Raw genomic sequence first — 27,922 nt, 5'->3', positions numbered from 1 at the left:
TATCCATTGGAAAGGTTATACATGCAGGTAATAAATTTTATTATCTATAGCTTTTACGTAACTAAAATACAAATGTGCATTGCATAATAATCACACAATACAGAGTAAAGAGAACCCTAACGATTGCACGGAGAAAACATGTTTGGGATATTGATATAGTGTCTATGTAACAGGAATTGATGATAGAACGACTTCTCTACTCCCTGAGGCTTTTATAATAAACGATGCTAAACTTGTAATCAGAAGTTTTCTACTATATTTTTTTTATAAAAGACCTAAATTGTAATAAAGATGGATTTTTATATGCAAACGGGGGCTAAACATTTTCTTCGTAATTCTCCATGTAGCAGACAAGCAGTAATAAAATAGAAATCATTTTCGATATTAACGTTATTAATTTAACAAAATATTTCTTCATAAGAAATATTTTCATATCTTTATGTGTTACATCTGATTAGAAAGTTCCTCACTCTAAGCGCTATGATTATGTAACAAAAACTTCTATCTCCTAACAATTTTAGATATCTTTGATACGTGAATTCTATTCTCAATGACCTACATAAATTTATCTTTCCATTGACTTAATCTCATCGTGCAGCGTTTGCCTAAAATTATCTTCACATCTCTGAATAAACAATCTAATAAATGTATTTTCCTCATTTACGCACTGAGTACACCTAACATTGCCAAATCCATACGTAAAAAGTTTTCTGACATTGTTATCCAAGCAATCACAATAGTCCCCTCATCTTAAGTACAAATTGTAGCATTATTTAGGATATTTGTCTTCTGGCATTTTTAGATTTATGAGGTAACATTTCAGAATATGCCTATTTATTAAACTTTGTATACTAATTTATCCTAATTCATTATCTACTAATAGCAGCAGGGAGGCCGAACAGGTCAAAATGTTTGGTAAAAAATAAGGTCGCTAGAGCAACAATACGGTACAAATAATGCCCAGGGATGCGCGCGCACACGCGCGCGTGTGTGTGTGAGAATACAGAAATATTCGGTAAAAATAAGGCTTATAACAAAGTTTACCATAGGGGCTATAATGACGCTTCAGGAAAGTCCTTGCGAAAATTGCCACCAAAAAAATGGTGTGTGTGTGTGTGTGAATGGACGTTCAAACTGAACCTTTTCACTGGGGTAGGGTAGGGTAAAGTAGCGCTGACAGGTGATATAATTAAATTGTTGTTATATCATAAACAATGAGTGATTCTGCGTTAACTAATGAATCTCATATATCAAAACTAGCTCGACAACGACTAGAGGCAATTGTGAAATATCTCCACATCCGTGATTCTGTCAAACAGCAGCTACAGCAACGCCATGAAGCTCGAGTAGAATCTGGTCACAGTGACCACTAAAACGTCTTCTTCCATCTCTGGAAGAAACCGCTAAAGCAACCGGAAAAATAGCAGAAAGAACTAAAGCGACTAAAAAGATTCTTCGAGAACTTCCAGCTGGATTAGCCACAGGTGCTGGCCACGAGCTTGATTCTGAGAAGAAAAAAAAACAACACAATAATCTGAAGGAAAAATCATACAGAGTGACAAAAATAACTTAGATTACCCAAATGACCCGTTCTGACATAGGACCCTCTCTATTATAATATATAATTCAAGAAGGGACGAATCGGAGAGTCGCAAACATGGTACATGTAACTATTTTCACCGGTTTTTACATGTGCACGCACTTGAATCAAGAGACATAATTCGCAAAATTCGCACGTCTCGGAGCCTGTAACTTCAGTTTGGTACAACACAGAAAAGTCAATGATGGCTTGATGAGTAGATAAATATTTCAGGAGTAAAACAAGCCATACAGTATGGTCGTGTGCCTTTAAAGACGGAAATAGCAGAAGGAAATCGAGGGTCATGGGTGGAACGAATTATTTGGAAGTTACGTACTTTCTCTCTTATCTATTATGACAGAGAGGGTCCTATGTCAGAACGGGTCATGTGTGTGTGTGTGTGTGTGTGTGTGTGTGTGTGTAATCTAATGTATTTTTGTCCGTTTGTATAATATTTTTCCTTCAGATTATTTATTTTTCTTGTATCTTTGACTGTGCAGTTGCTAATCCCACTAGTGCTCCACGCAAGCTTGATGCTGAGAAAAAAATAACCTGAAGGAAAAAACTCATACAGAGTGACAAAAATACCCCAGATTCCCCCCCCCCCCCAATGATGCTCAAGTCTGTGCTGGGAATATCTTCCTCGGACCTAAATAATTAGCCAGTTACTAGGGGTAAACGTCACTGAGTGAGGTGTTAGTGAGTTTCCATGATGTTATGGTTTACTTTTGAACCCAGGTCCGAGCTGCATGAGTATCCTAGTCGCTCAATAGTCCCTATTGAAATCTAATTGTGTAAACTGATTGTGTGACTCCCGTTGCAGTCCTAGTCGCTCAATAGTCCCTATTGAAATCTAATTGTGTAAATTGATTGTGTGACTCCTGTTGCAGTATTGATAATTGGAGATTGGTACATTATACAATGGAATAAACGAGAAGGGGCTGTTCCGCAGTCGGCACAGTTTATTATTGTTGTGGTGGTAAATAGGGTGCAAAGTGACAGGTGAAATATGGTTTAAAATAATGATTTGACTGGCCTAAGGTGGCATAGTAAAAATAGTTCCATGCATTAGGTGGTTGAGTTGTATAGTTTCACGGCGTGAAATGCTGGCTGTACGTTAAGGAAATTTAATGAAGAGAAACCAAAGAATTGTGCGGTTGACAGACAATGGTTATGAGATTTATAGTTTTGTATTAATTCGAGTAAAATTATTTATCGATTGGACACGATGGACTTTACAGTTCGCAAAAGTAGTTATTTGAGAGTCTTTGGAATCAGCGGAAACTTATAACTCCTAGCCGGATTAGCGCCAGGTTTTAACATCGTTCGGTCAAGAAACACTTTGGTTATTACAGAACAATAAATTTCCGAGTTGGACTATCATGTGGCCATGCGAATTCATTGCCAAATTCCGAATAATCGTCAGCAAATTTATTTACTCACCATTTTCGTAATGTCTGCTGCATGACAACGTCGCGCAAATCGTCCATTGACATGGCATCTTATAATATCTTCTTTTTCTATGCATTTTTGATTCTGCATCAGAAACATACTTAATATTAAAAACGAAACACCCTCCGATCGTGCGTATTTTTATTATGTACATGCTCCTATTGCACAGGATTGGTGCACTATTTTGTATATTGTAATGGATAAGTGCTTTTTCTCTACCGAGACCGACCAGACTGTACCTCTGGCGGAGACCCGTAGTGTAAGCTTCTGACGTCATAGCTATTTTTCCCTAAAGCGCACATTTTCTGAAATATTATGACCTGAGAGGAGCACCTTACCGCTAACTCGGGTTTTGCTTTCATCTGAAAAAAATGTGTTATGTACCAGTCTAGTATTATGGAAGAGACATTTATCCGAGTGTAGCATTTGGTATAATTTCGGCCTTTACAATCGCACGCCACAAAGTTATTCGACTGGCATCGGAAAATGGACTGGTTCAGTGTTGTACTACAAAAGAGGCTGGGAACCAGGCTAATCAGAAAGAGACGAACAATTTCCAAAGGCCCAATGGACTCGGAGCACAATTATTACTTCCGTTTCAGTACCACAGTAAGACAACTACAACAACAAAAGTAACAGAATAAAGTAGAAAACTTGTGTTTTCTTAATGGTCTTATTAACTGTTTTATCAGTGTGACATTTGTCTTATTTAATATAAGATTTGTTATTAGTGCCCAACAAAATATCTATATGGACTCTGGTAACAATTATTACTTCCAGTTGTAGTCCCGGGTTATTTGAGAGCAGTTTTACCTCTATAATTTTGGTGGTGATACAAGAGTCAGATTGTTAGCTTTAGACATTTCTAGTTATGATCTGAGCCTTATGGGATGTCAGTGTGTAATTTAGGCGACTGAACAAAATGAATAATGGGGTATTGATTATGATCCGGAAATGAAATCTTTGACCCATTGCACGGAGCATTGTTTAGGACACACGGTACTAATTGTATAGAAAAATGGGAACCAGCCTAGAAATGGTGCATAAAATAGAGTATATATGTGTTTGGCTGGCCAGGATTGGTTAATAATATAAGTTATTTTTAAGGAAAAAGTATCTTTTGAGAGCTTATCTAGTTGTAAATGAAAAAATAGAGACATTGTTTTATTGATGGAATTTCAGTCCTTTAACAGTCTTGAGTTTGGAACACTCATTACTAAAATTAGCACCTGACTCTTTGGTGCGGAATTGAAAGCACATGTTTCAAACACATGCAGGTCCAGAAAATGACGCGGCTCATATCCTTTCCTCTACACAGAAGCTGACATCCAGGTTTCATATATACTGATAAATATAGGTTTGATTCAGTTACTGAATTTTTAATATCATGGTGTTTGCATAGGTTTACTAAGAGAACTGGATTAGTATCGTTAGTCCTTTATAGTCCATCCTCTCCAAAAATACCAGATAATCTAAGAATTTCACCATGAGCCCATCCTTGAAGGTATTTAAGATTTAGATATGATTTACTAGGCTTTGGAAAAATAATTGTCATCCGAGTCGAAAAATGACACTTTCATTAATTCCGGTAGCGGCGACATCGCCTGGTTCCCGGTACTTATTTTACTATAAGATCTATACAATTATTTATATTATTACAATATGGGACCAGTCTATCAGCGACAGTACAGAGTGATGCCAAATGAAACCACTGCGACTTTGGTGGCGCTATATAGTTTCGCATTTTGCATAGTTAAGATTTTAAAGAAAAAGAATTTCCCCGGCTTTCCTCACTGGTTATACTGGCTATTTAAGAAAGACCTTTTATATCTTAGGTATAGTTAAAAGAACCTTTAATTCCCTTTATTTTGATGTATGATTGATGGGTGTACTATGGGTTATAGAGTATACAGCTTGGCCTTACTTCAAATGTGAATCTTTCAAAAATGTGCTAGCTCTACTTGGTCATTTTCACTTCCTGAACTTCAGAGGTAAATTGTATAAAAAAGAGCCGATAACTTTTTTTTACATTTTACATATTTGGTAATTCATTCATTGTACATCCAGAAGCTGGTATTGTCTAGTCTAGCAAAATTCATTTCCCCATTTTAATAGCTGCTATGTATAGTGAACTTTAGACTAATTCAGGCTGATTTTTTAACACAAGGGAGCAGTCATTTTAGTTAGCAGTGTGCTTAAATCATGTAAAATTTCCAAAAGTACAATATCCAAAGAAATATCATCCACATTACATTACTGTAACATATAGGTATGCCAACATTCTCTCCATTGTGCATGTTTTAAATGCAAACTACTTCACCTTACATACGTCACTCTCTCTAAAGTACATATTAATTAGTGAGCGCCCCCTTTAATGCAACAGGGGTTCTAATTGGTTAAAACATTCTAGGGAGGATTTGATTGGATACGTCATTTAGAGCGGCAACGTGATGATATTGTGGGAAACGTAACAAAGCCAGAACCGCTACACGAGTCGCCTTCTGCGCCAAAAGTTAGAGAATTCGTCACAGGGTATTTGATGAGTAAGTTACTTTTCTGTTTTTTAAGTTTTGCAAATGACATAAAGACAGCATAAAGGACCACACCAGTGCCACGATAGGGACATCAAGCTGATTATCGTTAAAAGCGATCGACTTGTCTATATAGTATAGTAAACGGTCTCTCTAAACACCCCAAGACTCTCCAAGAACACCCCCAATATTACATATATTGGCACCAAAGATCTCAAACATGTACTAAGAAGCGGGAAAAAAAAGCAAACACACATTGTTACCATCAGTGATTAATAGCATTGGTTGATGTCCCTATTTCCATTAACCTACGGAAACTAACTCTTATGCATCAAATATCTTTAATTTTATAATATTATTAAACAATTTCCTTATTTAATGGCTATGCACCATACTTCTCTCATTTATTTTGTTATAAACTTTATATTCAAATTTTCATTTTAAATCGTGCATCAACATTTTTGACAGACGTTTAGAATACATGACCAAAGAGTGTTACAAGCGCCACGCGAGTGATTTCCCTTGATTTTAAGTAGCCGTGAAGGAAAGTCGCTCTGTAATTCCTTTCGATTTTACATCAATGTCATGCTTGATATATCAGATGTAATTTATCTAAACTGATTATACAGGCCATTTAATGATTAGTACAGTCACATAGACAATTAATTATCAACAATAACTCACAAACCACCAGGTTGTTTAATTCTCTGTATGAATTACTCTGTCTCAATAGCGAATCGAGAGGACATGCCAATAATATTATCCAAATTACAGACTGATTAAAAGAAGAAAAACAATGAAACACACATAACTGGTTTATTTTAGAAGTTATTAATGTTTTTGCAAGCATAGTAATAGAATATAAAAGGTAGATTTTCATCGTTTTAAATTTATTTAATATAGCAAGTTTCTAGCTGAAATCAGAAAAAAAAAAGATATGAGCTATCGCATTTACATTTATTTTTGCCAAAATAACTTTACAATGTTTCCATAAAGAAAATTTAAAATTAACTTTTAGTTAATCAGGCCATTATCAACACTATCAAACAGCAATGCATATTTATTGATTATTGAATTCTATAGCAAATCGTGCTTTCATTGCATTATATTTACAAAACAAATTGCATAAAGAGTTATTGACGAGTAAAATAATAGTACAATGTATCAAAGAGTTATTGATGAGTAAAACGATAGTATAACCTATCAATGAGTTGACGGAAACAGTACAAATGAACATCCGATATGTATTGATCCTGTCCTTCTGTTCACAGACACTTGTTACAGAACTTACAAGAGCTTTCTGGAGCATATTGCTACAGATCTAGATATAGATGTTGAGTCAGTGGAAGTAAGAGTGCCTGAAATGATGGAATTTGGAAGTGATGATGAGAAGAGTATAACCAAGCCAATGGAGCCTGTATTCCCCTCGGCTACACGCTATCTGTGCACGATCGGAACTTTTGGAAACAATCATCATTGAACAGCATCCGACATTTGCACCATACTTTATAAATAACTTGAAACCAAGACTACATAAATATTTTTTCAAAAAGATAGCTGCAAAATTGCTGAACGCATGAATTTGACTAATGACAATCCATCAATAACATTCTACAACGTTCCGTTGACTGGAAACCACAACACGCGCAAGATCTAATAAACTTTTAAGCGTGACACAGCTCCATTTCATAGATGATAGAGGCGCTCTTTACCACAGCGGGAATTATCAGTTAACGAAAAAAAGAACACATTTGACACATACATGACAGTGTCTGGAGGTGTAAATCCGAAAAGCGAAAGACAGAGATTTTTGCAAACGTCCTCAAGGACATTAAACGTATACAGAAATCAAAGTACATGAAATCACAAAATGGAAAATACACCGTAATTAATAAAGCTATTAGTACTATATAATACTAATTATAAAATATATATTGTGTTTTGGAAAGCTAAATATTAAGAATTTACATGAATCTGTAATCATAGTATTGATGTATTGTATAGAAGATTTCACTACTAACTTCATGCTTGGTACTAATTAATTTAGCAATAAAATACATTAAAAACTACAGAACATGATATTTTGGTGTTTAAAGTCAAACATCTAATACTTCGCAATTACTGCAAACAATGTTTGAGTCAGACTGAAATATTGAAATTAGTAATATGTTTTTGCTAATCGTTGATTCATTATTTAATTATTTACATTACATTATGTTCTAAAAATAAAGAAATTCTATAACTGTATGAAGTTGGTAAGCTTGAAGGAAAAAAATAATTATATATATATGCTATTATATCTAAAATGTATGAATATACAAGCATCATCTATGCTACTTGGTATGTTCAATTCAGAAATAAATAGATAAATAAATATATAAGAGAGGAAGACTGACAGAATAAAAAAGGATAATGAATCATTACACTAACCTGTATTGCAAATGCTGTGCTGTCATTTCCTGTATCTATTACAAGACAAAGAAAGCTGGCAAGGCCTGACATGATTATGATATTGTACACAAGGATAAAACGCCATTGTCACAATTAACACAGTTCAGTTCATATTGTACCACAATATATCCGATCGAAATGTCACAATATAAACTGTAATTACTTTAAATTAATGCAAAATATACACACAAGTATGCCAAACACCTTTATTAAAGCTTAGGACAAAAACTAGCATGTAATGAAAATGTTTGGCTCTTTTGTACAAATTTAAAGCTTGTAGTGCGTTTAATTTTCAACCCTTTTTCTTTTTATTCAAATTAGTGTGCATTGATTAACTTAATAAAATCTTTTTTTTAAATTGCAGACATCATTGAATAACCGTGTGAATAGTGGGAATGACCATTAGCAGTGTGTTAATTATTGTTTCTAAAACAAAATCGGAATTTTTATGCAAATTTCTAGTGTGCAGTAAATGTGATTTCTTTTCATTCAGATTAGTGTGCATTCAATAACTTAATAAACGTGACTTTAATTATAATTAATTGTTGACATTTTTTCGGTGACTTAGAGATGTGTTAGTATCTTCTTTAATTGCAGACATCAATGAATAATGGCGTGATTAGTGGAAATTAATATTAGTGCTAATTATTATTTTAAATATGCTTGAATTGGGGTCGAATTGTCCCTTGACTGGAGTTGAAGTGTCTTGGGGTCAAAATGTCTTGGGAATTTTCTTGGTGTCGAAATGTCTTGGCAATTTTCTTGGTGTCGAAATGTTTTGCTCCCATGTAGTATTGCTACTTATTTATAAATGTTGATAAATATTCACGTTACTGCACCTGAGCACTCTTCGTCAAAATTGGAGTTATTTCCCTTGGCAACTCTTTGACCTCGCTGCTTTTTCCGTTAAATAAACAGTCGCTAAATATTCACACTTTTGTTTTTATGTGTTGTTGAAATTTAAAGTAGGTAATTTATTGAGTCTTGATGTGTTCTTTGAGAGTCTTGGGGTGTTTAGTGAGACCCATATAGTAAATGACAAATATGTGTCAGTGATGTATAATGCCACAAGTTCTTAAAGTACAGTTTACACAGGTCATGCTGGCGTTCGGTACCGACGGTCTGAACTCGGTTGATTCGTCCTTGATGATTTGATTACACATACCTTGGATTATTTTTTTCTTGTTTTTTTTTTCACCACCCGTTTATCAATATTCGGATTACATCTAACCTTTCCCTCGTTATCCTTGATATTTGGTCATTAATGTTGGTGTATTTGGTAAGAGTCAAGTGCTTATTAGGAAGTTTGGAATTCAATGCCACGGCACAGGGGCTTGTATTGTTGCTTACAATTTAACTGTCAGCAATACAGTAGTATACAATAATACAAAGGAGGACACTTCTTTCTTGTGTGACCTATCTAATAATCAATGCTGATATATCAAGCTACACTTTGCGTAGCCTAATAAATTTGGTACCAATGTTTAGCTCAGGCATTTGACTTTGTATGCTTACCCAAAGTTTGGCTTGCTATCATACCTTTAAGGAATGCCAGACCATTTTCCCACACTACTGCTCGACATGGCCATAATAACGTCCGCTTGATATGCAAGTGAAATCCTGCTGAATGGAATACTGTCCTCTCATTGGTTAGAAGAAAATACCATCCTGCATTTATTTATAACTTATCTTCAGTTGTTCAATGAGTTGTACTCTGGAAGTGGAATATTATTATTGTTATTGTTGTTGTTCCAGTGGCTTTTTAACTTTTGATTTAAACTGTTGATGCATGTGTTCAAGTCAACAATTTATTGTGGCTGTGCATTTGTTCCAGTAGTGTCAGAACATAATACTGAGAACAACTTGGTGATCTGTCTCATACTGACGTGTTATCTTAATTCTTTATTTTATTGTTATTGTTGTCAATTTTTTTCTTGTTGAGAACAGGTTTCCCCCTTTAAAAAATTGTCTTTGTCCCCAAAATAGTGACTCACGTGCACCCCATGGTGTACTTTTCTGTACCCAGCTCTACTACCTGATATCACCAGCAGGGATGGGGCTAGGCTTCGCTGATGTCGCAATCAGGTGATCTTTTTGGTGTCAACATTTTTGGCTATTAAAATTTGTATATTCAGTCTTGGGTTTGGAATGAGAAATTCAAAGGCACCATGACAGGAAGCCACAAACTTAGATATAAAATTGCACTGGAATCTATTGTTACATAAATATATCCTTTCTTCATATTGACAAACCACCCTTACACTGCATTGTTGTATCATAATCTGGTTATGCTGATGTCTGACCTTGGTACTGTATGTTGTAATAAAACCCAAATAGTCATGCTGCATGACTAGCTACAGTCGACCACCTCTGAAGGTGGGTACAGGAACGACTAAAATCTACCAGTACCAGATGATGGCATTTTTTTCTCTCATTTAAAAAAAAAATAAACCAGAAAAAATAGTTTAGCTAAATTTTTTAAAGAAAACTGATTACCTTTGAAGCATCAATTGTTCTGTATATATACTAAGCAAATGAAAAAAATTATGTCGCTGTTATTGTTTTACAATTATTTGATGTTGCAACAATAATAATGGGGCATTTGTTTGGTCCTTCAAAGAGTGCTTTTAGCGATGTCTTTACTTACACATGAACTTCAACAAGCAAGCTGAAGATCTTGGATCAAGGAAAGTTGACACAGTTGCAAACAGAAATAAAATTCTTGTTTCAGTTTTCATACTGATTAGAACTTATTTATTGTGCCGTGAAAGTTTACTGTTTGCAACCCAAAAAATCATGCTTATGTTCGCTACCATGGCGGTTTAAAACCCGAAGTAAAGTTCCAATATTTTGAAGCATTAAATATCTGGCCCATGACTTAAATGAAAGTGTCACATCTTGCAAGAATGTGAAACTTTTTAATTTGTTGACGTTTTCATTTCCCTTTGAATAGCCTCATCCCCTTGGTAGCCTCGGCATCATGGTAGTTGTCTCTCGCTGACCAAAATCGAGGCCAATTTAATTACAGGCATATAAACAACTATACAGCCATCTGCTACTAGGATAATAAATATCAGAGTGAAGTGTTTCGGGAAATGCGTGTTGACAACGGGATATAGATTGAATGCGGACTTTTTTATGGATTTTTCATATGGATGTATATTATTTAACACATTAAGGAATTTACTATATTATGTAAGTTATCAATATACAAGTGTATTTCAGACTAGTTGACTTCATTTGATCAAAATGTCCATTTTTTTCAAAATGTCAATCCTTGTCACTGACAGGTCACTTAAGAATTTCACTTGTTTGCGAAATTTCAATTTATTTTCAGCCCCTCCCCCTTTATCGAAACATCTGCTTATGTTGACAATTTCACCTTGGTCACAAAGATGTTGAGATAAATGGATTGTATTGTAGTTTGAAATTTGGTGACAAAAGATTAAAGTTGGCATTTTTTGGCGACAACTTTTTGAAAGCCAGTGCCATCCCTGATCAGCTACGAAGTCCAAGAAATCATCCCCATTGTCTGAATCCAAAAAAATAAGTTTCCTGTCAGCTGATCATGTTTGATTTTCATTGCTGACCCTAGCACTTTTCTCCACAATGTTCGTTTAAAATAAAAAAATATATATATTACCCAAATTTTAATACCAGTTCAATAGGAAACATATTTATATTTTTGCATGATGCAATTCTGAAATACTCCATTGTTGGTTAGTAAATCGTCGTCGTGTTTCTCAGACCATCCTGTTTGTAAACCCATCCACCCCCACCCCCATTTTAAAAACGGAATGCATCAAGGATATAAGAAATTATAACCCGATTGTCGCCAGGGGGTCCCAGACGCTATCAGTTTGTTGGCTTTTCAAATCAGAGGGCAATTTTTTATCACCATGGATGGCATAAAGCAATTGCAGTGATCTAGTTTCACTCTCTTTGAAAATCACAATAATTCTGTAATTTTTTTGATTTACAGCTCTTTAAACAGATGTATACAAGAGTTCCTGCTTTTTGTTTGTTAATTTAGAATATTAAAACTAGATATTGCAAATATTGGATGCAGGTGACAGTTTTTTTAACTGAAACACACTATTTTACAAACCAGAAATACATTATAGCTTGCAGTCAGTCTTGCTTGTCTACACCAGGACCTTCCGTTTCTGTCGAAATGCTAATGATTCAACAATTTAACAGTGTTAGGGACTACATGGCAATAATCAAATTACGAATTATAAATCGATGAATGAATGACTAAATTTTGTGTTTTTTAAAATATCCTTGATGCTTTTCGTTTTTAAAATTGAATGGGGTATGAAAAAAATGGGAGGATATGTAAAAACTGTAGTCACTGTAAATATCATCCCTTTCCTTGACCTTACTGTCAGATGCAGATGCTTATTTAGAGATTTGAGCTTTGTAAGTAACACTTCAGTCATACAGTTTATATTAAAAGTTGCAACTGAGCATGTCATTTGTGCAGCAAGATCAAATAACCTCCCACTGTTACATGTCACTGAATCACACTTGTGGCACAATCAGAGGGTTGTCACAGAAAATAAGTTTTGCAATTAAGGTCAGTTATTTACTGAAGTCTTACCTTTGCTTAGCACAGAAAAATTCCACATATTTGAGGCTCACTGAAAAGGAGTGTCACCTTGTAAACAAAGTGAGTATTGCCTTAACAAACATGGGCAGAAAAATGGTAGATGGTAAACGGGTAGTCTATGCCTCATTTTGTTACCCAGGTATTTATGAACGGGTGGTTACCAGAGTACCTGGGTACTTGTTGACAGCTTTTTGTGCCAGTCAAGACTCTGGTACATATAGGTATTACTCTGAGGTAACCAAGAGTCATCAGCTTGCCATGAAAGCATTTGGGATTTTTCAATATTGAGGCAGTACACTTGATTGATATCTCAGTAGTATACATATGCATTACAGAGGTAGAAATATTTGTAACATGTTATGTGGGCAAGGAACAGTACAGTAGTAAGTGTAGATTGAAAAAAATTGTTATAGTGAATTCTGTATTTTCCAGGATTTATTTTCTATTGCAGTTTCTTAGAAAGATCACAAGATGGCAGAGAGGCCAGAAGATTTGAATCTACCCACAGCTGTCATCACAAGGATCATCAAAGATGCAGTGAGTGAATTGTAGAATGCATTATCTTCCAGCATTTGCAGATTTATTGTATTTTCTTCGTTTGTTCCTTAAGGTTGAATATTGAGTATGTGAAAGATGTCTTGGAAACGCTTAATCACATGTATTTGGATGCAGATTGTTTTATCTGGGATGCAGAAAATCACTTATGCAGGAGTCATCCATATGCACACAATAGCTGGACAGCAAATTCAAAGGCTTGCCAGTCCTGCTTCAGCCACCTGCTGAGTGGGAAAATATGTTGTTCAGTTGATCATTTTGCTGTGCTGATATTTAGGATGAGAGAATTTAGTGTCTGAAAGACCTCCAGATGTACATGTTGTCATTGTAAGAGTACATCAGAAGAACATGTCCCACAATCTAGCAAGTTCAAAGAATTTGACTATCTGCTGGGTGGTGGGAAAATGTGCTGATATTTACAATGACTTAATTCAGAGGTGGAAGACCTAGTGATGTACCTATGGCCATTATAAGAGTACATCAAATGAACAACTTTAGCTTTCATAATTGTGTTTGTTTCCAAGTGTAGCCAAACAGTAGTGCATGTGACCTTAAAATAAGAAAAGCAAATGCACACGTCTTCATACCATATTGTTGGTTTCAATTTCTTTGTTGTCGATAAAACATTACCATAACTAATCATAGATAACTAACTGAATCATTACAGTAAGTATATGAATGAATTAAAACCTTATTTTCAACCGCATTGAAACGGCCAATATGCGAGTGCATTTATTTTTAGAAAGAGGAGTAATTCTAGCTTTTTAACAACAGTCCAGTGGTAGGATTGCAAATTTATGGTTTTATTATTTGTCTTTGATCGTGTAGGCATTGCTTTTTTCCTTTATATTTTCAATTTTTTTTAGTGAACTTGGACCTTACATCGCTTCTCGAATTCCACAACATAGCATTGTTCCATATGTTTGGGACCTAAATAAATGCATAATTGCATTTTTATGCCAAATCTTCGATAAAATATCTTTAAACTCTGATTTCTATGAATTGAATATTTTACCCAAATGTTTATGAACACAATCTAATCAAGTTGTACTTTTTAGACCCAGTGATGTCCGCCATTATATCGCCCTGACAAGTTCACTTACTGTTTCAAACTGATTTTATGATGAAATTAAAATGCACTTGCAGCAGTTAAAATCTTCAGCTCACCGATTCTGTTATAACATAAATTGTTGTTTACATTCCTATTTTTTTTCTTAGTTTCAAAACACAAATTTGTATCTTTTTTTATCAAATGATGACTTGCAGAAATCAGCCATTGACAGTTGCTATAACCAGAGACATATATAACACATCTTTGCTATAACTTACCGGGAAAGTGTTAATGGTCAGTCAGCTATCAAAATTTTTACCAGCTGTTTGATGTCTTGATGCCTACGTTTCGCCTTCAGCTAAAACAAAATACTGAAAATAATCGTCTAAGACTAGGGAGCATCTCAAAAGTTAGTCACACAAAATATACATATAAAAAAATCACAGGGCCACATTGTTTTTACTTTGTTAATAGAAGAAGGCGAAGTTTTCATTTTTTTTAGCAACTAACTCATCCAGTAGGAAGTAACTTAATTCTTCTAAGATACGTCTTGATTGATCTAACCAGTGGGATAAAAGTCGAATTTCATAAACATATTTATTAATAGTTCTCTTATTAGTAATTGTCAACATGTACATAATCATTTATTTATAGATCTTTTGCATTTTAAGCTCCTTATCTTCCTAAAACAGGCCATGTGCACTGACACAATTTCAATTAAAGACAATGACTTCAGTTTACAGCAATGAATAAAAATGACAAACATTTGACAAAATCATTTACCAGTAGTCATGAAAAATATAGATATATATATAACACAAGGAGTGGTTTGCAACAAAGTTGTTGGGCAAAAAGGCGTTGCACTATATAAAAAATGCTAAAATGATTCAAGGAGAATACTAAGTGAGTGGACAGTTCAGAAAATTAGAGATGTTCGTTATGCATCACTACATGCTCTTAGTGGACACAATAGCTTAAGCTTGGGGAACATTTTCTGTGTATGATCATACAAATTATGTATATTTGATTTAATTTTGATTTAATTTAAATTTCTGCTTGTAAGTTAAATTTTCTTTTTTTTAATTTACACGTCAATGTAATGTAATTTTGATTTCTAGGAATTTGATTATTTCCATAAAATTCATTTTGACCTGAATCTTTTCATAAATACCTAATAATAGAAATACTGTTTCTATTTTTAGTTCCCAATCTTGATTTAGAAATCACTGAGACAAGTAAACAACTTTCTATTTTTAGTTTATTCTTGGAGTAAAATGATTGGTTTTTATCAAGGTCATACTGGGAGTATGTGACTTTAGATCCTAAACAACCCCATTTCACAATTCTGGGTTTTCTAAAATTGCGCAATAGTTAGATTTATTAGTGATGTTTATAGAGCTTTTTCTCAGTTGGGCTTCAAAACACTGGGATGTAGAGGTGTTCCTTTTGTTGTGACAGTATGGAGTTATATTTGAATTTTTATTCATATTACATGTGTTTGAATTCTAAAAGATTAATTTTTTGTACTGGAAATATTTGAGTGGTCTTAACAGAATTCTTGGACAAAGACATTTCTCTAAATTTTATTTGGAAATTCAAACATCGGAAAATTACTGTTTGTGAATCAACAAAGAACTGTAGACACAACAGCACAATACTGGCTACAGTATACGTCATCGCCTTCCATTTTGGATTTTTCGTCGGGACTCAAACTCAAATTTCAACATTTCATTAATAGGACTTCTAAAATTTAATTTGTGTATTATTCTTGGATAATTTTTGGATTTGATTCTTAAAACAGCAAGTTCTTATTTTTTTTCATTTTTACAGTGATTTTCCCAGGAAATAAATTATTTGTTAATTTTTTTCAAAGCTTATTCTCTACACTTTTTCTTTTGTTGCTGTTTATTAAAGCCTAAACATGTAACATAAGAACAGAAGTTACTGTTTTTGTGAGCAAGAGATGAAAAGGTTTAGTTTTCAACCCAAAAAATGTACAAGTTGTTTAGAAAGGACATTTCAAAATATTAAGGGGACCCAGAGTGGCTGACATTTCAAAATGTTAAAGGGGCCCAGAGTGGGTGACATTTCAAAATGTTAAGGGGGCCCAGAGTGGCTGACATTTCAAAATGTTAAAGGGGCCCAGAGTGGCCGACATTTCAAAATGTTAAAAATGACCTGCTGCAGATTACAAGCGCCCAGCTTGTGAATGAAACAGAATGGCATGGCACCATTCTAAAATGATCCGAGGGAAACACTAAAAATATAAGGTTATTTTTAGTTTAGCTCTAAAACAATAGAGATGTGTTGTGCAACAATGGCATTGGCTGTTGAATTGGGAGTCCACACATAAGAAAGCATTTGAATATGTACAGCCTTACTATATCTTGGCCGATCTTCCAAAGACCAAATTAATAAATGATAATTATTAATATTTTCTTACAAGTTTTGATGATTTTAAAAGTGTTGTGCATGTTTTCAGTGACTCAGAAATTACACAAATTACATGTGCTTTACAGATGCATGGAAATATGTCAGATTTTTTTAGGCTGGTTCTGACCAATTTAGGGTAAGATAAAATTCTATTGATTTTTGTATCCAGAAGGTCACTGGTAAGGCCACTGTGACGTCAATATGATTTGCGCACTATGACTGAAGTCTCCTCATCAGCAGATACCTAATTTTGGTCTAAAGGCCAGAGATCAGGGTCACTGACTGAAAGGAAAAAATGAGTTTCACACAAAATTATTAGTTCCACATCACTTAACCTGACCAGACACTGCATATAGCATGCAGTTATGATCAGGAAGAAGCTGATTGATTTTTGATTGATTTTTAGGATCAAACCATCAATGTCACTGTGCCAGAAAGAAGACAAATCATTTCATCTCAATAACATTAGTTTTTTGTCACAAACCTGGACCAAGCTTCTTGGATGGGCTTATATTTGGGGCAAAGAAAGAAGCCCATTGATTGAGGTCAGTGTTCAAGGTCACTGTCACTGAAAGAAGAAACGTCTGCATTAAAAATGATTTCCTTAATCTAAATATAAGACTATTAAAAAAGTGGTGTAACTTCAGAGTGCCGTTTGTTGTTTCATTTCCATATATCTTTTTTCCAAAATTTATTCACAGTTCATACTGATCAGTCTGGGGCCCCGAGTGGCCGAGTGGTCTTAAGCGCTTTCCGTTACAGATCACTGCCATCTCACCTCTGTCTGCATGGGTTCGAGTTTTGGATTCGGCCAATGTGGGTATGTGAGAAAGCTTACTAGTAGCTTCTCGTGGGTCGGTGGTTCCTTCTGGGTTTTCCTGGTTTCTTCCTCCACCATTAATACTGGCCGCCATGTATAGCCTATCGTGTGCTGAAAAGTGGCGTTAAACCCTACAACAACAACAACAACAACAGGTCAGAACAGTTCAGTTGCAACTTATAATATAAATATTTCTACCGTTACTCAGATTTTGCACCAGGGTCCATCAGTTCTGCTTCAGATCAGTGGTAATACTTGGGGTGAACTAAATACATTTACAAAATTTCCATCTTTTACTTTCAGATCCCAGATGGTGTAAATGTCTCCAAAGAGGCTAGACTAGCTATTTCTAAAGCAGCCAGTGTGTTTGTCCTTTATGCCACATCATGGTGAGTTGGGAACATACTGCGAAGCTCTACACATTAATTGTATCCCTTAGCTTTTATACACCAGCAATAAGGCAGGGCGTATTAGGTTGTAATGTTGCCCGCTCATCTGTCTGTTACCATTTTCATTTTTGATCAACTCGTTAACCCATGCTGCCACTATAACTCATCTCTTGAGTGCCACGATAACGTGGCTCAGTTTACCTAGCTTGTATCCTGAGTGACAGTATTAGTTAGGGCCTGTATCACGCACATTGAGTTAAACTGGTGCAAACATTTGTTTCATTTTAAGCCATTTCCAAATTATGCAGACAGTTTAACCAATAAAATGTTAGCTTACAGAGATAGAGTGAACACTGCTGAACAAAGGGAAAATATTGACTTTGATGGTGGCAGAAATATGGGAAATATTTAGATTTGAAAATGACGAGAATCAGCCACTGGGAGTAGACTTTTACTTGACAGATGGAGTATTCACACAAGGTTAAGTTTGCAAGAGAGAGGACGTGGAATTTATGCATACATAAAATAGAATTAATTTCATATGTTAGTGTTAATTATTTAAGTACATCATTTATGCATGAATTTTATTTCTGAATGTAGCATATTATTTATACCATTATGTACATAAGTTTATTGAGCCAAATTTCAGCTTAATTAAAGGAACAAAATTAAAAAATTACAAATTTTTTGCAGTTAGCCCCCTTTGTAAAAATCTGCAAGCCAAGTGCTGTCAGCAAGTCTCAGGGATACAGGCACTGGTAAGGCTAACACTGCTCTAGGTGATCTCTCTGCAAGTATGCTGTAGGGGAATGTCTGTTTGGCTCAGGGGTTAATGAGTTAATAACTCCAGTTGCTGACATCTACAGTTAACAAACTTTGTGGATTGCTTGCACTTGGAGTAAGGAAGAACGGGTTGATTCTGAAGTCTAGGTCACTGTGTCTGAAAATTGATTTCTACAAAATAACATAAGTTATCTATCATCTACAGCTAACAAATGTTGTGGATGGCCTGCACTTGGAGTAAGGAGGAACCATACTGATTTGGGGGTCATAGGTCAAGCACACTGTTGGAAGAAAATGGTTTTTGCACCTATATCGAGTTCTCCACAGGCTGCAGTGACCAAACTTTGTTCATGTTTGCATAGGGTTGACCTGCCTTCTTATACGATTTTGCCTAAGTCAGATGAAATGACCCATATGAACTTGCAGAATGAAAGCAGAAACTATAAAAAAATGAGATTGTTGTGGTAAAATCCTGATAATTAGCTTGTCTGTGCTTGATTTGGGTCCAGGTTTCATATTAGAATTGCAGATTTATTGTGTTTTCTTCATTCTTTCTCTGTATATTTAGGTTAACTATTGAGCATGTGAGAAAGATCTCTACTTGTTAATCATTTACTTGATTTAATATGCTTCAGAATAGGTTAGCATTCTGCCTTGGGCCAGGGCCCTATGAAAATTCTACACAGGATATCTTTTTGCCTGGGGTCAGGGGCCAGTTGAAATCTTTCATGAAATAGCGTTTTGCCTGGATCCAATCAGATAGTTTATATGGGTTCTTAATGATATATCCATCCATCTAACTGTCTTTGACATCTTATCAATATTATACCGGAGATTTCAATGAGAAATCTGCCCGTTCAGCCAGACCTTCAGAGCAGCTGGTACTGATGATTGCTGAGCTGTCTTTCATGCAGCCAGCATCCATGCCAATCACACAGTTACTGAGATTATGGATTGCATTGTCTCCCTCTTTTGGTCGATGTTAATTACAGCAGTAAACCTGGAACAACATTCTCTAGAAAGTTCTATCCTTCTCCGAGGCAGGAACGATCTCCTTTCTCATTCAGATCATCTTGGATTTGTAGTGAACTGGAAAAAGTCAGACCTCCATCCATCTCAGAACTTTGTCCATCTGAGTATGGAGTTCTTAACCAACTTGAATCTGGTGCAGCTTCCTTGTATTCACATGAACGTAATCGTCGAACTCATCAAGCCCGTTTCCAAGAAGACTTGGATTTCGGAGAGAGTTTTTGCAATTTCTCTGTTAGGCAGCAGTCCTGATTCCACTTGATGATCTTTTTATGTGCCCCTTATAGTTGACATTGTTGGCACAGTGGCGCCCATTTTCAACACCCCTCAATCAAGCAAGATATGATCATTCCTATTCCAATGTAGGAACCCAGGTTGGCTGACCATGGGAATCACACTGGAGAAGCCCCAAGTAGAAATTAGGTATGCACCAGTGCAGTTGTGTATGTTTGGGTGCCCATCAGCGGCAAGTGGGAGCCAGGGGAATGGTCTCTGCTCATCAATATCCTTGAAATGAAGGCTGTCATCAAAGCCTTAAACTTCTGGGGAGATTGACTCTCATGGAAAGCGGTTCTTATTATGTCCTGCAACTGAGTCGTGGTGTCCTATTTCCTCAAACGGAGGCACCCAACCTGTGTGTTCTGATTTTTCAGTTTCTCTGTTAGTGTGACAACCTCCATATCAATGTACAAATGAGACACATTCCCAACACAAATGTCGTCTTGGCCGACACTGTCCAGAACAAGACAAGTCCTTCACATGGAATGGTCTCTCAGTCAGTTGGTCTTCACTTGAATTTGTGGACATCTGATGAGTGACCTTTTTACAACAAGGTGGAATCACAAGCTTGCCTTCATCTTTTCCTTTCCAGACCCAAAAGCATGAGCTTATGATGTGTTGTCAATCAGTTGGGAGGGGCTGTGGGCCATTGCCTACCCCCACACAGTCCTGATATCAAAAGTAATCCAGAAGCTATGGGGTCGGAATTGCAGTATGGGATAAGTGCTGGGTCACCAATCTACTCGATATAGCAATAGATCTGCCAGGAAGATCCGAGCCAACCCTGATCTCAAACCACCACTGTTGCAGGTGTTCCATCCCTGCCTGGACCATCATCTTTTGCATGCTTGGCTAATCTTACGAGACAAAAAAATTAAACCTTAAGACTTGGAGAGAATCTCGAGAGCAAGAAGGCCCTCCACTTTGAAGACTTACGAGGGGAAAGTGGCACATTTTCAGTGACTGATGCCAGACCAATTACATCATCATTTTGTGTGCCTCAATCCCTCATATGGCTGACTTTTCTGTCTGACTCTTTGAGGAGAAACAGCTGGCCCCCATCAAAGGGTACCACTCTGTATGAGATACATTCCAGCATTGGGCATGATAAAGACCTCTCAGGTCTTTTAGCTAATTTTGATCTCAATTGATCAAAATTCCTCACCTTCTTTCCAAAATGAAACTTGTCTTTGGTTTTAACATGGCTCAGTTCGAGCAAATTCGAGCCTCTGTCGCACACTTAGCTAAAGTTTCTCGCATGCAAGACATATTCCTGATAGCTTTATCCTCCACTTGCAGGGTAAGCGAACTACATGCCCTTTCCTTGGACCTGAACTATCTTCAGTTGAAATCAGATGGTTCAGCAGGCCTTTTGAAACAACCAGGCTTTGTAGCCAAAAGCACATTACTGTCCATCGGTAACCAAGGAGTCATCAATCACTCCTTCTCTTCCATAGACGTTGAGAGCAGCTGCCATGCAGGATCATGTCCACCCTCTCAAGCACTACTTGAAACACATGCACAATTGCCTCTTTCTGCTAATGAAAGCAGGGAAACAGGATATCACCCCTCAAACCCTTGCTTCATGATTAAAGTGGGTTATATGTTCGGTGCACCTTGAGGTCTCAAAAGACCACAGCTGCCTTATGAAGATTGCAGTCTGTGAGATGTGAGCCTCGCATTTGAATGTAATGTTTAGATCCAAGATATGGTGGAAGCTGTTAGGTTGCATGCAGGGTCAACCTACTCGAGTTTCATTCTCAGAGATAAAGTGTCACAGAGGCAAACCTTGTGTCTGGTTGGGCCGGTTGCAAAAAGTTTCAGTCTGGACACAAAATCAGATTCTGACCACGGGCGAATTTTGGGTGGAAAAAAAATGGGTCCAGAAAATGAATTTTTTCCCTCTATATTTTGTAGTGCAACTAGAGCTTCCAGATTATTTGGTATCATTGTACAGCTACATCTGTCTACCTTTCTATAATACCACCCACTTTAGTGTATCTTACATGACTTTGACGCTACAGAGCTCGGCAGTAGGCTACTACCTCCTGCCACTTAAACTCGTCACCAGGTGTTAATGTGTTAACCTAGTTAAGAGTCATTGGTCAAGTGACCCCAGGCTATGTTGCTGATGTAATTAAGAGAACAGGTTATCGTTCACATGGAGAATCCAGTTGTTATTCCTCATAAGTATACCCAAGGTATAGGTCAGATGCTCACCATCCCCTTCTCCTACTATTCTCCTAACGTAATGTGATTAGGGAATGTATTTGAAGCAGAAAGCAAATTTTAAAAGTAAATTATGTTTCTCCAAGAATACTTTCACGATCACAGTACTTAAAAACCCTCCTAACCACCCCACCATGCGAGCATCCTTGTTAGTGTCTCGCTCAGATAAAAAAATTCCCAAACAAGGTGAATTAAGATTTTAAAAGCAAAGTTTTCTAGAATATTTTAAAGAACTTCCTATCCCAAGGGCAAGTGCCCAATTTCCTATAACAACTCTAAGGTCTTGATAATAACCTAGGTAATAAAATGTGCAACCAGGTACCTGTTAAATTTGTAAAAAGTTTCCAAGTTCATACGAAAGATATCAGGTGCAAGCGAGACACACAATATGATAACAGTTTGAGGCTCATGTCGAGTGACTATTGGCTGCAATGCATTTATCCATTATTAAATCTCCAACTAATTTACTTATTTTCTATTTAAAGTAACTGGATGTGAAATAGTTCCAAGAAAACAGATGTGTTTTATGAATGTGAAAACCATGTGTCACTGATTAATTATATTTTGATACATCATAGCATACCAGTCTAAACTGGAAAACAAAATGGCGCCATAGATTGATGTGTTAAGGACAAATCAATAGCTCTTTGCAAATTCTGAAAGAAGAATTGTACAGTGATGTAATACTTCTTGACAATTCAGTGAAAGTTAGACATGTACACTAGTTAAAGTGAGTGTTATGCATAAATTATTTGTCAGTTTGTTTTATGTCTATACTCTTGTACTAACTACTAATCCACATGGATTTAGCCAATGCAGATCCAGGTAAGTAGCTAAAATAAATGTATGTTTTTCATAGTTTTCTGTAAATGAGATATAGCTATCTCTTTTTATGATCAGATTACGCTTTTTTGCCACTTATATTAGTAATAATTACACTTACACCTCTCATGGGGTTGGCATATGTAAACTGGCTACGAAGCAGTTCATGTTTACATTTAATACAATTTCCTTTCAATCAGGTACCTGGGTAACCAATTATTAGGATTGACAGGTACCCGGTAGATGTTTCCTAAAATTTTGACAGCTTTACTCCCCATTGCTGCCGTGCTTCACAAAGTAAAACTGTCAACCAGGAAGTTATGAAATTTATTTATGCTGAACTTTTCTGATTTCCTATTGCTTCCTGAATCACCTTCAGAAATGAGTCACACTTAAATACTATTTGGAAACTGAAAAGACTCTGTTGTGCACTTTGTGTATGGCGTAAATTCCAACTTCAAAGAAATGTTACCACAGTTCACAAACTTGCCATTAATATTTAATACAGATGGCATAAACATTCTCATTTAAGGCAGTGATGTGTGATAACTTATTCTTCAACATGCATCTAGCATCTCTTTGATTTACCTATAGTTTAATCGATTGGGTTGTTCCACTTTGTAAACTTCACCTATGCAAGTCAGCACAGTGGGTTTCCCCATAGCAGTCTTCAAAGGACTTAACACCTCACTGTAGTTATTGGCAGCCCATTTTTAAGTTGTTGTTGTTGTTGTAGGGTTTAACACCATTTTTCAGCACACGATAGGCTATACATGGACCCCTGTTATTAATATCTGCAGTGGTGGTTGATTATCCTCTATGACAGTTTGCTGTATAAACAGCCCCAAGGATAGTTTTACACTAACTCTGATCAGGACTGTTTATACTACATGTTACAAGTATATATTCAGGTCATGTCTTTGTTCTTTATTGTTTCGAAAATTTCTGAAAATCATGTCATTCAAAACACGACAGTGTCATGGGGTATTTCCTTTTTTGATACGTTTCCTTCATAAAGATGTTAGAATGATCATAAATATAGAATGTAACCTATAAATATTGTCCTTTTAGGAAAGGTCATTCAAGACTGAAGTATAATGACCTACATTATGTCAGTTGATCTTTTTTCTCTATCATCATCAGTTCTAACAACTTTGCAATGAAGGGCAAGAGGAAGACCATAGCAGCCCAGGATGTGATAACCGCCATGGAAGACATGGAGTTTGATCAATTTGTTGAGCCACTGAAGAATTGTTTGGAAGGTAATAATATACACCCCAGGTTTAAAGCTACCATTGTTCATGTCTTTGCTTTGTTTAATTTGGCGTTTTCAAGGCTGCTATGTAAAGAACCCAGATTAAGCTTGGTAGTCAAACCAAAGGCACTTAAATATAAAGCTTAGTTAAAGTACTCGTTTTTCTTTCCTTGTTGTCCACAATTATTTAGTCTTCTCCATTTTTACAATTTTAGAGTTTAAAAAATCGTCTTGAAGCACAACAAGAGGAAATAGCATGATATCATATACTAAACCAGTGAACACATTGTGGTATCATTTAATACATGTGGCCTACTAAACCACCTGAATTCAGCATTTTGTAGTCCAGTACTTGAAGCCTACAGGGGTGTTGGAATTCAGTATATTACGTATATATAGCCCACTTGGTTGCCCAAATTCAACATGGCAGTTCAGTGCATGTAAACCAGTGATCTGAATTCAACATATTGTAGTGAAGTACATGTAGACCAGTGACATAACTGAATTCACCACTGAGCTACCATAATTTGGCATATCGTAATCAAGTACATGCAGTCAAGTGGCCTACTTGAATTCAGTATATAGCATTCTAGTATGTGTAGCTCACTTGGCTGATTGAATTATGCATACATCAACATATATAAAAAATACACACAAAGTTTCAACAAAAGTTTTGCAATTTGTATTTTGTAAAAATTTCTAAAATTATAAATTATTTTCTGTAATTTTATGTATCTTTGACTTAAAACAACTGTCAAAAATGTTGGCATATCAACTTGATTGAAATTTAAAAAATTCTAAAATTGTGGCTCAAAGATGGATAGTTCAGAAATAAAGACTTGTAAAACAGCCTCTATTTCAGTAGATGAAGAGCTGTTTTTTATTGTTTCATTGCTGTCATAATCCCAAAGGGCACAAGGGGATGATGTAAACATTAAATACAATTTGAAAATAGGTATTTATTTACAGAAATGTATACCATGTCATCATTTTAATTCAGACATGAAAAATAAGCACAAGATGGCTTGTTTACATTGTTTGCAGTCCATCGTACAGCACACAAGTTCCTCAACTGACCATTGGCTGTACACTCCTGTCATTGTGTTTCAATATTATTTTGACCAAGAGAGGTGTCTTGGGCCAGATAAATACATCTTTCCATCCATTGTATAAGGAGCCAAAAACAGGTTGCTGCCAAATTAAGAGAAGTTGAATGTCTAATTGTTCACGTTTCATCTACACACGAATTGGAGAAGAGAGAGCATCACACGATAGTGGAAACTGTAACACTTTCCACATTGCAGGTCATCATTAAATACTCATTTCCTTCTTACCATCAGACAGACATGTTGTTCACAACATTCTAGCAAGAGCCATCTCCAGTTATTTCTCCAGCTGAATTTGTACTAATTTACTTTATATTTGTTTTAACCAGCATACAGGAAAGGGCAGCAAGGAAAGAAAGACCAAAAGAAGAAAAGTAAAGAGCAAAGTGATTCATCCAAGGATCTCCCAGAGGAGGGTGAAGGGGATGCAGGAAGTGATGTAGAAGTGGATGATAATGAAAATGAGGCAGAAGTGGAAGAGGAGGATGATGAAGACAATGGAGAACAAGCTGTTAGTGTAGCAGACAGTGATGTCATGATAATTTCAGATGCCAGTAGTGATTCTTAAGAGAGAGAGAGAGAGGAAGAGAGGTTTCATGTCCAGATTGAGTATTTTATGGTGCAATGAAACATTTTGTTTTTTACCGTATGTCTACCACGATTTGATTAAAAAACTATCAAGTTTTTTATTGTTGAGGAACAATTCACTATGAGCTCAATTCCTACTTTAAATTGCAAGCTACAACCCTCTTTAAAACGAAGTTAACTGTTTTCAGTACTGTGATACTTACGCTGTATAAGTCCTGTATATCATTCAACAGCTGTTGGATACTAGCTGGTACCTCTGCAGTGATGACCAGTGCTGCTGCTTGATAATAAAGGTACTTGTTATATGTATTTTAATTAGATCCCGTCAGGGAGGCTTTAGTAAGCATTAAGTCAGAGTGTTACAGAAATGTTTGTTAACAGAAATAATGTTGGGGAAGACTGAAAGAAGTGCCCTATTTTTTTCTGTTTTTGGACCTCAACATTATTTCCCAAAATAAACACCTAGTTCCATGTAATATTCTGATGATGATTTACCCAAAAAATGTCCTTATCTTCTGCTTTTTGGATATATTTTTTTCTCGTAAAAGCTGCAAATTGTTTGTTGCTAATTAAGCTTTGGCTGTAATGAAACCGATATAGTTCACTTCATTTGGTCACGAAAAGGTGCCAGATTAACTCGGGAAATACTGGTGCATACGTAACAAGAAATATTTCATATGATCACAAACTTGACCCATAACAACATTTTGTTCAAATGCAGTTTTTTGTAATGAAAGATTTGCCTGTCTTTTTGTTCACCCTGTTATGTAATCTACTGAATGGCAATGCTTCTGTTAAAAAAAGTTGGGCACAACATGGGATCAAATATGTGTATGATAGTCAATGCACAAAAATGTCTGCAAGGTTTCAGTTGATGTGTTGAATATTTTGTAATCAGCAGTTTAATGGAAGATTGTTTATCATTGGTTCTTTGTTGAATGTTGTTGTTCAGTTAAGAAAATATAATTGGTTTTCAGTGTTGACATTATTACAGAAGAGACCACATTTATTTGCTGTTAATTGGGTGCAGCATTCAATGTTTTTAGTTAATTAGCAGCCACAATCTCCAATTTCATCTCACTAAACAATACAACAAAGACTCTAAATTGATTAGCAGAGTTATATGTCTTTTTAAAGCAAACAAAAATATTGTCCTTATTTTTATTATGTTCAGTTGATTATGAGTAGTTATTGCTGTTCAGGATATTAACCTTTTTTTTTTACTTGACAAATGTGAATTTGAGAAAAAAAAAATAATAATATAGAACAATGATGGGTATTGACTAGTAAGTATATTGTTTCCATTTTTATTCAAGTCCAAAACCCCCATATTTTTACACCTTCTTTAATGCAATAAAAACTTTGATTTAATTTGTATTTGCCTTTTTTGAACCCAAATCAGTTTTGTAAGCGACATTTTCTGAGTGATCTGCCAGTGTATGTTGGACCAAATGCCCCAGCATGTAAAGAAACAGTTTAAACATTCTTGGTCCAAACTATATATGCTGCTGCTCTAATAGTGCCCATGTTTAACATCTTGTTATTGCTACTTCTTCTGAATGGAGGGTCATACCAAAATTGGGTTTTCACTAAAAGGCTTCCTATGATATCTGGTTGGTTAAAATGAAAGTGGTGCCAATCTGACCTCTGATCTGGCAGCCATCTTGACATGGGATTTTCACCAGAAGTCTTCTGGTGATATCTAGCTGGTCCCAGATGAAAATAGTTTATACTTGGACATCTAGTATTGCTACCACACTAGCATGAAAATCTTGTTATCACAACACCTCCTGTCAAAGATGCCTAGTTTGTAGTAAGTGTCAGGGGGGCTGATCTTTCATCAATATGGCTGCCGCAGTAGCTAACATGAAAGTCTCGTTGCTCAAGATAAAAATTGTGCTGATTTGATATCCAACATGGTCACCTACAAAATCTTATTGTTTTATTCTTCCTAGATG

At 35.8% G+C, this 27,922-nt stretch overlaps 2 protein-coding genes across 5 annotated transcripts in view; one reads left to right on the top strand and one right to left on the bottom strand.

The window, feature by feature from the left end:
• The window catches only part of LOC149778419 (cell division cycle 7-related protein kinase-like), a 61,804-nt gene extending 57,258 nt beyond the window's left edge, over window positions 1-4,546 (bottom strand). The window contains exon 1 of the mRNA XM_089939244.1: window positions 4,261-4,546. Coding sequence (XP_089795370.1) covers window positions 4,261-4,370 — 110 coding nt within the window. The 5' untranslated portion in view covers window positions 4,371-4,546. The remainder of the gene's footprint in view (window positions 1-4,260) is intronic.
• An 898-nt stretch (window positions 4,547-5,444) lies between these two features.
• Window positions 5,445-27,335, top strand: LOC149778418 (DNA polymerase epsilon subunit 3-like). 4 transcript variants are annotated; one of them, XM_089939238.1, is made up of 5 exons: window positions 5,445-5,574; window positions 13,077-13,162; window positions 17,788-17,873; window positions 24,159-24,277; window positions 25,706-27,335. In XM_089939238.1, exons 2-5 carry the CDS (start codon window positions 13,097-13,099, stop codon window positions 25,942-25,944), a joined length of 510 nt encoding a protein of 169 aa, XP_089795364.1. In that variant the 5' UTR covers window positions 5,445-5,574; window positions 13,077-13,096; the 3' UTR covers window positions 25,945-27,335. The 4 variants fall into 4 exon arrangements, with proteins under 4 accessions (XP_089795364.1, XP_089795365.1, XP_089795367.1 ...); XM_089939239.1 differs by lacking the exon at window positions 5,445-5,574 and adding an exon at window positions 6,076-6,118; XM_089939241.1 differs by lacking the exon at window positions 5,445-5,574 and adding an exon at window positions 6,138-6,165.
• The last annotated feature ends 587 nt before the right edge of the window (window positions 27,336-27,922 follow it).

This window comes from Sinohyriopsis cumingii, chromosome 17 (assembly GCF_028554795.1).
Source record: "Sinohyriopsis cumingii isolate HCF-2022 chromosome 17, ASM2855479v2, whole genome shotgun sequence".
NCBI classification, from domain to species: Eukaryota; Metazoa; Mollusca; class Bivalvia; order Unionida; family Unionidae; genus Sinohyriopsis; species Sinohyriopsis cumingii.
This window is presented reverse-complemented; position numbering and strand designations above follow the sequence as displayed.

Bases quoted from the DNA above. Each gene is read 5' to 3' on its own strand.
- LOC149778418 (XM_089939238.1), top strand. From the start codon at position 13,097: ATGGCAGAGAGGCCAGAAGATTTGAATCTACCCACAGCTGTCATCACA. The intron at 17,874-24,158 runs GTGAGTTGGGAA...TATCATCATCAG, and splicing joins GTCCTTTATGCCACATCATG to TTCTAACAACTTTGCAATGA. The intron at 24,278-25,705 runs GTAATAATATAC...TGTTTTAACCAG, and splicing joins ACTGAAGAATTGTTTGGAAG to CATACAGGAAAGGGCAGCAA.